This window comes from Lemur catta, chromosome 3 (assembly GCF_020740605.2).
Source record: "Lemur catta isolate mLemCat1 chromosome 3, mLemCat1.pri, whole genome shotgun sequence".
Lineage (NCBI taxonomy): Eukaryota > Metazoa > Chordata > Mammalia > Primates > Lemuridae > Lemur > Lemur catta.
Genome location: NC_059130.1, coordinates 52,073,457 through 52,085,100, shown reverse-complemented (window position 1 = coordinate 52,085,100; position 11,644 = coordinate 52,073,457). Strand labels below are relative to the sequence as shown.

The window sequence follows — 11,644 nt, the reverse complement described above, 5'->3', positions numbered from 1 at the left end:
ATGTTCATACAAAAACATTTAGTAGAAATATAATTCACACATACAAAAAGAGGCTATTTTTTGTCCCTTTTATATCCTATTTTAGACAAAATGATGAAACCCAGAAAATAACAGAAATGCACTAGTTCTAAAAACTGGGAATTTTATAAATGAAACAGATCCAATCATCTATACCTTCTCTCAAATTCCAAACAATTAGGTTTACTGACCTGTACTCTCAGAATCAACTTAAATAAATCTTTGCTTGATTTGGATGGAATATACATTTTCAATGATTGACAGTCTAGGCAGAATAAGTACATAAAATGATCCATAAGACAAAACATTTCATACAAAAGGAATGATGTTAACAAAACCCAGACAATTGTATCAAAAGGAAATGCAATGAATTTAAAAACTTCTGAAATAGGCATTTTTGGGGACCATTTATAAAATACCAAAAAGTTCCAAACTGCTGAAAAAGTTTATGTAGAACAAAGCCAAGGGGTGAAAAACTATCAAATGTATTAAAACCATCTAAAGCCAAACAAGATGTAACTGATCTATATAATTTAGAAATAGGTTTAAGTGCATTTTCTTTGTATAATTGACTATCACATGTAAAAACTGGCAATGAATTAAAATGTAATTAAGTACAGATTTGCAAGTCTTTTGGCCATTCTGTAAATATTTAAAAATTAAGTGAATTGCCAACTGAAAAATGAAAACTTACATACATACCATAAAAGCACAAATGATCAAAGATGTGCTATAAAATTGTGTGAAAAAAACATATTCATACCAAACAAAAATCTTTCAGGCACTTGCATTCAGAAACATCCTTTTATAAATAAGCACTGAGTTTCACTCCAAAAAATAAAGCTGATTTTCCCTAATTGCACCTATTAGTTGAGAACTATATCATATATTAGGGATGCATTTAAATGGACCATTTTACAGGGAAAGTCAACTGAACTTTAAAAAATATGAATCCACCTATTTTATTCACAATTTCAAAAATACAGAATTTAAAGATAATTCCACCAGCCTAAGCAAGAGTGAAACCCTGTCTCTACTAAGAACAGAAAAATTAGCTGGGTCCAGTGGAGAGTGCCTGTAGTCCCAGCTACTCAAGAGGCTGAGGCAGGAGGATTGCTTGAGCCCAGGAGTTTGAGGTGCAGTGAGCTAGGCTGATGCCAATGCACTCTACCCAGGGCGACAGAACAAGACTCTGTCTCAAAAAGAAAAAAAAAAAATTCCAGTGAGGCACAAATGTGGCCCTATCAACATTCTACCATTCAATATGACCAACAGAGAATAATTCAATATGACAAAAAGTAAAATCCACAATTTGGCAATCCTATACAAAAGGGGCCCCATCAAAACATTCTTTCACAAAACAAACACAATGCCACAAAAAAAAAAAAAAAAAAAAAAAAAAAAAACAAAAAAAGAAAGCCTGAATTTTGACAACCCTATACAAATTGTGGGATTTCATCTTCAGGGTCTTCAAACTGTTGCATTCGTTTTAGCCTTGGTCTCTGACACGCTGGATTCCCATCAGGCAAGCCATGCTCCTCAGAGTTCTCTTTAGGCCGACTAATCAGCTGACCAGGACTAGCTGGTGCTTTGTCCTGGTCTGGCACTGATTTCACCACATGACCCCGGGGATCGTGAGCTGTGCCAGGTGGCACTGCTGCCAAGGGCGAAGCTGGTTTCTCTTCATTATCCCTGACACTGCTGGCAGGAGGAGTATGTGGTTTATAAAATGTTGTCCAGTGTTGGGGCTGCAGTGTTCTGGGTGCTCTGAGGGGAGTGAGAGGGTAGGAATCGGAGGACCGTCTCTCAGATGCCTCTCCTGCTGACCTGCCCAGCTCTACGGATGGCTTACTGGGCTGGCAGGCACTGCTGGAATGGTCCCCACCAATCCTGATGCTTGTCACCACTCCTTTTTCCTGCAGTGCACTGGGCACACTCACCGTAGCCTTGGCAGTTACGTTGTTTTGTTCATGCTGTTTGTCCTGAGATTTCTGTAGAGTCTGCTGTTCAAAGCCATTAAATTTGGAACAAACAGTGGTAGGAGTGTCTTTTCTATTAACTCCTTCAAAGGAAGGATCCTTGCAAAACTTGTCTAAATTTTCATTTCCCATATTTCTGCCATTTCTCTCATTAGGAGGGCTTGCAAGAAGTAGTCTGTCTACAGGTAAACTTACAGGTCTAATCTTAGTCCTTGGAGTATGCCTCTCCACCATGTTTGCTGCCCTGACAGATTTCAGAGTAAATGGCTTATCTTCTATCTTTTGGGATGCTGATTCAAGCTCTTGGTCTAGAAGCAAATACACTTTGGTGTCTGAAAAAGAAAGATTTATTTAAATAAATATAATGAACAGCTACAAAATACACCACATGTTAGTAAAAACAAAACAAAACAAAAAAATACTAGCTGAAGTAACGTCTTTCTTTGTGCTGTGCAAGAACAAGTATTTTCTAGGTCAAAAGACTGTCACGATTTCAACAGGCAGACATTGGTAAATTAACCTCAGAAAAGTTACACCAATTTACACACCAACCACATGCAGCTGTGCCCTGCAGCCCAAGGGTTTTGCCAACCCACTCAATCTGCTTTTCCGTTACACTCACCCACACTGACAACCTATCAGATCAAAAGCCTTAGATACTCTCCACAGCTGATCAACTAATGAAGTACAACATCCACCCTGTCAAATTAAGGTTGAATAGTTTATGTTAAGTAAAAAGGACACCCTGTTCCTCCTTTGCTTGCAGATTTACTTTCTTCTCTAGTCTGGACCCGTGCTCCATGTTTTCTCACCTAAAACCCTCAGCTCCTCAAACCCTGTCCGTGGTTGCTGCATCTATCCAAAAAACTTCAATTCCTGGCTAGTTTCAGCCCTCTGCTTGCTCTCCTTTCTCTTTACTGAGGAAAAACGTCAACAACTGCGTGCCTTGACGCCATCCTGACTCCAAGCTGCAGCTGGCCCCTAGCACAACATGCAGTCCTCTCCCTGCCACCTGGTCCCTCTCCCACGTCTCTGGGGCAGTGTTCTGCAGACAGGTGCCCGCCAGAATCACTTTTCAGTGGTCCTCTCTTCCTACTTCCCTCCTCACCTGTGACTGCTCTTCCCTGAGTTCCAAGGCAACACCCTCTTGATCTGCTTTCTGGGGTCCTTCCCCACATTTATAGACCATTCTCAGGGAGCTGACTCTTTGCAGTTGGACTATAAGCACCAAAGTGTATTCTTAAAGTTCCGAGGGGAAACCTTACAGCACAGAGGAGAGTGCAGACTCTGAAGCCCAGGTGTCTGGGCCCTCACTCAGCTCTACCTACCACTTCTGCACTGGGCAGGGTGATCCCACTGTCCTACGTGTCTTCCTCTGTCAGAAAAGACTCATAAGGATGTCTGTGTTGTTGTGTGATCTAAATGATCTAATCAGAAATGTGTGTAGAATTATCTTGTATACAATAAGCACTGGAAAATGCCGTTAGTTAGTATTACTATTCCTAATTGGGAGCCCTACATTATGGGTTAGTGAAGTAAGCACAGAAATAGGAATCTGACTAGGTTCAAATCCTGACTGAACAATTTATTAGGGGTATCACCTTTGGCATTACTTAACCTCTCTCAGATTGTTAGCTATGGGTTGAATGAGGCTAATTATATATATACTTTAAAGCATAGAGCTGTTAGACAAAGATCCAATCAGATAAATGGAATTAAACAATAAGCACAGTGCTTTGCATGGAATAGGCAGGTACTTGGTGAATGATACTTCCCTTCCTTTTTAGACCCTATTAGGCTATGCTTATTGATATCTGATTACACGTTAAGTTAAAAATGTATGGCTATATAGTGAAAAATTGGAATTTAGTTGTAACAATGTGGAATTACAATACCAAATGAAAGCTTTCCCACTAGCTTGACAGCTACTTATCACTGCTACTAAAATTATCATATAGAGAAAAGCAGTGAATGACTACCGTCAAAGAAATTAAAAACATATATGTGCTTAATGGGTTAAAGGAGGGCCACAGGGAAAAAGCATGTAAAAAAATTTTAGGGGTCTAAATTTTTTGAATTTCAGAAGTCTAGTTTGATTTTTATGAGCAGTTACATCAATACCCTAAACTACGGTAACAGAAGATGCTAGTGGGCTGGGTTTGGTGGCTCTCGCCTGTAATCCTAGCACTCTGGGAGGCAGAGGCAGGAGGATCGCTTGAGGTCAGGAGTTTGAGGCTGGCCTGAGCAAGAGTGAGATCCTGTCTCTACAGAAAATAGAAAAATTAGCCAGGCGTGGTGGCGCATGCCTCTAGTCCCAGCTATTTGGGAGGCGGAGGCAGGATAATGGCTCGAGCCCGGGAGTTGAGTTTACAGTGAGCTACGATGCTGCTGCTGCACTCTAGCTTGGGTGACAGAGTGAGGCTGTGTCTCAAAAAAATAAAATAAAATAAAATAAAATAAAAAAGAAGAAAAACAGAACATTTTCAGAAGGAACACAAAAAACATTTATGAGCTACAAGAAGTCCTTTTATAAGGAAGATTACTATGAAGAATGACATTCATTTAAATACAAGGTAGACTGGTGCAGTGGCTCATGCCTGTAATCCCAGCACTTTGGGAGGTCTAGGCGGAAGGACCGCTTGAGGTCAAGAATGAGACCAGCCCAGGCAACATAGTGAGAGACCCCATCTCTACAAAAAAACTTTAAAAAATTAGCTGGGCATGGTGGTGTGTCTCTATAGTCCCACCTACCCAGGAGGCTGAGGCAGGAGGACCACTTGAGCCCAGGAGGTTGAGGCTGCACTGGGCTATGATTGTGCCACTACACTCTAAGCTGGGCAAAAGAGCAAGACCCTGTCTCAGGGGGAGGGAGGGGCAGGTAGGGGGTGGGAAATGCAAGTTATAGTAACAGGCAACTTTCTCAATGGCTAGCCAAGATATATTAACTAATAAAGTTTTGTTCTCTAACTTCCTTCACCTCCACTCAGCTTGGCTTTTAACTATGCTTTATTGGCAAAATTTTAAGTCAACGAACATTTTTTTACATGGCCACTCACCACTGAGACATGCATTATATTTTTCCAATGCATTTTGCTTGCGTTCTGATTCCTCAAATGATGTAGCTGGTTCAAAAATTTTGTTTTCACTACTTGCAGTATGGATATCCTGTTGATGGAGGAGAATTTTTAAACTTGAAGACACAAAACATACCTTAAAGTAAACAGTTCAAAGATTTTCAACTTGCTAACACAAACATCACAAACTTCTAATATAATTCCATAAAGGTAAAAACTCACTTCCTTTGAAGAAAAAAATAGTGATTTCATGGAATGTTCTGGGTCTCTTTCTTCTGGTGATAATGGAGACTTCAGAAGACAGCCTTGGTCAACCTGAGGTGCAACACCGCCTGTACTACACACAACATCTTGAGGCTGTAGGGACCCATCGAAGATCTTCTGTGAGTAAGTAATGAGGAACTCTACCAACCGCGCTTGATGTGAATATTCAGCAAGGGAGGAGATGGTGACAGGAGCAGTTGTGGGCCTTGGCCTAATGAGACTTGGTCCAAATATCACCCCCAAATTTTTGGAGTTCATCTTGTTTTCTTCTGCATGATCTACTACCCTGCAAAGTAGAACACATAAAGCTGTTTGAAATTTGCCTATTAGGGTTCCTTCATGGTAGTTTACTATGGGAACAGTATGAGCAGATGGTCAGCTCATCGGCCAGGTACACAAGACTTTCTTTATCAGGCCTCTACCTAGCTCAGTTCCTGCTACTACTTGCTATGTTGTGGCCTTAACAATTTACTTGTACTTCCCAAATGCAAAATGCTCTCTTGTCTGTGTCTGTTACCCTCTGCCTGGAATGCTGTTCCTGCACACATTCTTTGTCCGTCAAATCAATACTCAGTTCTTTATGTCTGACTCAAGGGATACGTCCTCTGTTTTAGCCCTTTCACCCTCATCTTCCTTGGCATGCTGTGCATAGCCCTGTTAGAATAAGAATGATGCTGTAACTCCACTGGTCTGCAGGTCTGTCCTCCAAGCTGATAAGCCCAACAGATGGCAGAAACTCTGTTTTCATCCTTGTTTCCCCCAGCTAGAGCCTGGCATACAGGACACAGCTGAGCCAATGACATTGGCTGCATGAACATATATATTCAATGTCTCCCTTCTCTTATACGTTAGAAATGAAATGTTCATTTAAAAAATAACACAATAATGTAAATGTACTTAACACTACTCAACTGTATACTTAAAAATAATTAAGATGGTAAATTTTATATGTATTTTGCCACAATTAAAAACAAAAAACTAATCAATTATCTACACATTAACAGATGTTCTATTTACATAAAATTCTTACCGCTTAAGATGTACTATGAGGTAATGAAGACTGTTCAAATTTGATGCTGGCAATTGTCTCAGAAGGTCCTTGCTTTTTAGAAGAATTCGTTTCATTTCTATACACATATTTGGCCACTTTTTGTCCTCAGGGCTATCCTTTTTTGTCTCTTGTTCTTCATTTACACGCTGGATCTCTTTTGCAAGGTCTATAAATTCCTTGTACAATCGAAATAAAATAAATGGCTCTGGGAGCTAAAAAAGTAAAATTACATTAGGAATATCATTCTAGTTTTTCTGTTAATAGTCAACTATCACTGATAGTTATTGAAAGATTTGCTAAGTCTCTTCAGATTAACAAAAGTCAATCCACATTTAGAAATGTACGTATGTTTGCTGCAGATATGACCTATATAATGTGAGCCTTAAATCATCACCATAAATTTTACCTATATTAAAAATGAGGCAACTGATAATCAGTAAAACTCTAACCTAAACTTAAAGCTGCATGTGGAATTTTAAAACTGACATATATCTCTTCTACCAATTACATTCATGACTGTCCCAAAGTTAGTATGATCTTCAACTATTTTACTCAAACAAGTCCAGGATAATGAACAAAGACAAATTTATTAGAAAAGCTGATAAATTGAATTTTATTGCTATGGGGGAGACAGAAAGAAAAAAATGGTATAGGTCCCTTGTGTTTTACTTGGGCCACACTAAAGATTACCATCAGACAATATGAACTATAAGAAAAACACTGTCAACATTTTATTTATCTAATTTTTAAATACAATTTCAATTGCCATAAGAAAGTCAAAAGAAGTTGTTTCTCTCTTGAACTAACAAAGGGCATGCCATTTTGATCTGCCCACTGCCATAATGAATTTCAACATTTCTACTGGCTCTGCAATGGAAAATAAGGTTACGTGATGTCCTATATTATCTGTGGTGAAGTAGGTCCCCTCTCTCTGGTTTCCCCTGCTGATTCTAGAGAGAGGCAGTCTTGAGATCAATTTCTACCTCCAGCACTCTGGGATCTGAAGGAAGTCACTTAACCTCTTGGAGCTTCAGGTTTCCCACATAGTAAATGAGTAAAATGAAAGCTACTCTCTAATACTGTTGTAAAAATTGAGCATGGTTTCCTACATGAAAGTCTTGGTCACACAATATTCCTGAGATAGAATGAGACCTGAAAGTATTGGACCCCATTCATTTCCTCTGTCTGACTGGCCAGAAAAGATAAAGGATGATTCATGAGATTTATAGCCATTCAAAGGCACTCAGCCTCCATTTTTCAGTTGAGCATCCTGTAAAATGTGATTAAAGAGTTGAATAGTTTCCTGGGCTACCATGGCAGATCCAACAATTATACCTAATTTCTTTCCTCCCTGCAACCCTACTAAAATGCAGTAAAAGCCCACAAGGACTGGGAGTATAGGAGAGGAGACAAAAGCAACATTTCACAAGCTGAAAAACAGATGAACGAATGCTGACTTAGCAGTTCTGAGAAAACTGAAACCCCAAACTATGAACCAACATGATTTACAGAATCCCAAGGAGACTCATAGACTGTCAGCACTAGGTCCTCTGATCCTGTGGGAGGGTGAGATCTAAGCTACCTGAGAAGATTCTTGTCTCCACTCCAACCTCCTAAGCAATCTCTTCCCCAGAAATCTGGAGATTTTCTTCTCTGCTCAGTATACAACAGGGTCTCTGGATGGGCAATGTCAAGCATAAGGGACAGATGGGCAACTACCTGAAAATGGAGATGTAGCAACTCTACACACACTGAATGTAGAAATTCTGCAGCTTTCATACCCTACTGGTCTCCCCGAGGACTGGCACCACACTCTAGGCAAGGAGTATCAGACCAGCCCAAGAGTAGAGACCTAGAGATACAGACATCAGGTGTTTCCCAAACAGCCCACCTAGATCATCCTCCAATAAAGCTCAAAGCCTTCATGGGTTCAAGAGCTTCCAAAGAGATTTCAATTCCTAAATCTTTCATTTTAAGCAAACAGCTAGGGAAGACAGAAACCAAAATGGGTAGGGGAAAAAAAACCAAAACAACTTAAAAGGTCTACAACTATGCTATCAATATGGTGGCCACTAGACACATATGGCTACGGAGCACTGGAAATGAGGCTGGTTCAAGTTGGGATGTGCTCTAAATTAGCAGTCCTCAACCTTTTTGGCACCAGGGACTGGTTTCATAGAAGATAATTTTTCCATGGACAGGGGTCGGGAGGAGAGGAAAGCGGGGAGATGGGGGATGTTTTGGGGATGATTCAAGCACATTACATTTATTGTGCAGTCAAATCTCTCTGCTACTGATAATCTGTACTTGCAGCCACTCCTTGGCACTAGCATCACTGCCTCAGCTCCACCTCAGATCATCAGCCATTAGATCTCATAAGGAGCGCACAACCTAGATTCCTCACACATGCAGTTTACACTAGGGTTTGCGCTCCTACGAGAATCTAATGCTGCTGTTGATCTGACAGGAGGTTGAGCTTATGTGGTGATGTGAGCAATGGGGAGCAGCTGTAAATACAGATGAAGCTTCACTTGCTGGCCTGCTGCGTGGCCTGGTTCCTAATAGGCCATGGACTGGTACCAGTCTGCAGCCCAGAGGTTAGGGACTGCAGCTCTAAATGAACAATACACATCAGATTTTAAAGACTCAATACCAAAAAAAAAAGGGGGGGGAAAATATTTCATTAAAAATTAAAAATACTGATTAAATGTTCAAATGATATTTCTAATAAAATATTAAAATTAACGTTATTTATTTTTATGTAGCTACTAGAGAATTTAGTATTATACATGTGGCTCACATTATATTTCTATTGGACAGGGCTAGAGGATATGCAGAGAAAATAACTCTCTAAAAAAAAAACCCTGAATATTCTCAGGTAGATAAGATACTGCATTCATTAAAAAAAGAAAGAAAGCTATAAAAAGAAGAAAAAGCCAGAGTTCTTGGAAATTAAAACATAATATCAGTAAAGAAATAGTTTATAGCAGGGGAAAAAAATAAAGCTGAGGAAATCTCTTAGTAAGTGTTGAAAGAAAACAAAAACAAAAAAATAAATAAATAACAGAGAAAAGGTAAGGGAACTAGAGAACGAGTACAGGTTGTCAAGTATCCAAATAAGAGTTCCAGATAGAAAGTAGAGAGAAATAGAGGAGAGGAAATGAGCAACAAAATAAAGAAAAGTTCCAAGAACTAAAAAACTAACCAGATTGATAGAGCTCATGGGGTGCCCAGAATAGTGGATAAACATACACCCATATTAAGGCACATCATTATGAAATTTCAGGATAGTTGGGGGAAAGAAGATTCTACCAGCTTTCAATGAGATAAAATAGGCCACATACACAGAGTCAGAAATGAAATGAGACTGATTTCAGACTTCAAAGAGAAAAAAAAGCCTTCAAAATTCTGAAGAAAAATAACTTGCAGCCTAGAATACTATAACCTTCCACACTATTCACACTATTACATTTCCATTTAAGAGAGTAGAATAAAGACATTCACGGATAAATAAGGTTTCAAATATTTACTCCTATTCCACCTTGCTCAAGTATGGGCATGACCAAAATAGGACACCAAACCCAAAATGAGGAAGACAAAAGTGGGGAGGATGGAGAAGAGAGATCCCAGGGTGACAGCTATTCACCATATTATAAGAGATCCAGTACAAAATTATAGCTAGACAGGAGGAATAAGTTCTAGATTTCTATACTGCTGTAGGATGACTATAGTTAACAAAAATATATTACACAGTTTCAAATAGCTAAAAGGAGGATATTGAGTGTTTCCAACACAAAGAAATGATAAATGTTTGGGATGATGGATATGCTAATTACCTTGATCTGACTACTATACGATATATATTGAAACATCACTATGTACCCCATAAATGTGCATAATTTTTAAATGTCAATTAAAAAATCAATTAATTTTAAAATGGAGCCAGACTGCAGCCAGAGAACTGCAGAGACTGACATGTTGAGTACTATCATCACTATTCTTTCTGCCATTATCCCTTTATTTTCACCTGAGGACAGAAGGCCAAGTGGGCTTGGCTCAGACCTCTTTTGTACTTGGCTCATGACAATGTGCTGATTAAGTTCCTGTAACCCCTCCACAAGCTGCAGCCTGAAGCCATTAACACCATTTATTTCACTCCACAGATGTGTTTTCTTTGGACCTACTCCTGTAAACTATAGGTACAACAGTGAACACAGAAAAAGAAAACTTGCTGACCATATTCCAGCTAGTATATGCAGCATTGAGCTTATAGGATAGCCCTGCCTGATGTCCCAATAATGGTGCATTTCATCCTCCCAGGACGCATTCATGACCTTTCCCAATGACCTCCCACAATAGCTATTTGAAAATATCAATGAAAGCAAAGCCAGATTATGATCCACACACTGTTATATCTACTGAATCTTCATATAACAGTGTGGATACTGGGTTTCCTTACATAGCTAGGTTTATGCTTTCAAGTTGCTTTTCCAAAACTTAAAGATACATTGTTTAGGAATGAATAACAGCTATTGAAACTACTAAGAAAACAAAGGGAGTTATTAAAATGGTTAGGAAAGGTCTCTTAGGTAGAATTGGTAGGCTGCAAATTGGAAGAGGCACATGGGAGTCTTTTATAAGGTATAGTAATTGGTTTTCCTAAGTTGGGTGACAGGAACTTATTTTTATTATTATTGCTCTTTAAACTGTACATATATATTTATATACTCTTTGATCTATACAATAATTAGAAAGATATCAGTATAGTCTATGCCAATGAAAACATATTATAGCAAATGTTATCAGCAACATACAAATTATATTTTTGCTCTTTTTTATTTAGCAGTAGGTTTTAAGGGTAAAAATTTTACCTGTCGAAGGTATAATTTCAAGACGTCACAGATGTCATGTGAACTAAATTCTGCCATGTCTACCAAGTGTATTCCATTCTCCAAAGCTTGACATAGTTTTTCAGTTTTTATTTTGTTTCCACAAACACGATAAATTCCCTTGAGTAGAAAAAAAGTTTACAAAATTCTGTTTTAGTACAAACAGTTACATGCAGATATCTAAATATATTTGATGTGTCTATTTCCATTTTTTTTTACACAGTCCTTCAAGGTGAGATGTTTCCATTTTTTAAAGTATTTTAGATAAAAATTAAAATACTAAAATATTAATACCAAAAACTAAAATACATGTTCTAAAGAAATGTGAATAAATTAAATTATTAAAAACTGAAAAAAAACTATTTTCCT

At 38.5% G+C, this 11,644-nt stretch overlaps 1 protein-coding gene across 5 annotated transcripts in view; it reads right to left on the bottom strand.

Moving 5' to 3' along the window:
- Positions 1 to 1,167: 1,167 nt before the first annotated feature.
- The window catches only part of ARHGAP29 (Rho GTPase activating protein 29), a 75,539-nt gene continuing 65,062 nt past the window's right edge, over positions 1,168 to 11,644 (bottom strand). For all 5 annotated transcript variants that reach the window (XM_045547497.1, XM_045547499.1, XM_045547500.1 and 2 more), the window contains 5 exons: positions 11,258 to 11,395; positions 6,366 to 6,598; positions 5,294 to 5,621; positions 5,054 to 5,162; positions 1,168 to 2,329 (listed from right to left, as the gene is read on the bottom strand). In XM_045547497.1, coding sequence (XP_045403453.1) covers positions 1,455 to 2,329; positions 5,054 to 5,162; positions 5,294 to 5,621; positions 6,366 to 6,598; positions 11,258 to 11,395 — 1,683 coding nt within the window. In that variant the 3' untranslated portion in view covers positions 1,168 to 1,454. The remainder of the gene's footprint in view (positions 2,330 to 5,053; positions 5,163 to 5,293; positions 5,622 to 6,365; positions 6,599 to 11,257; positions 11,396 to 11,644) is intronic.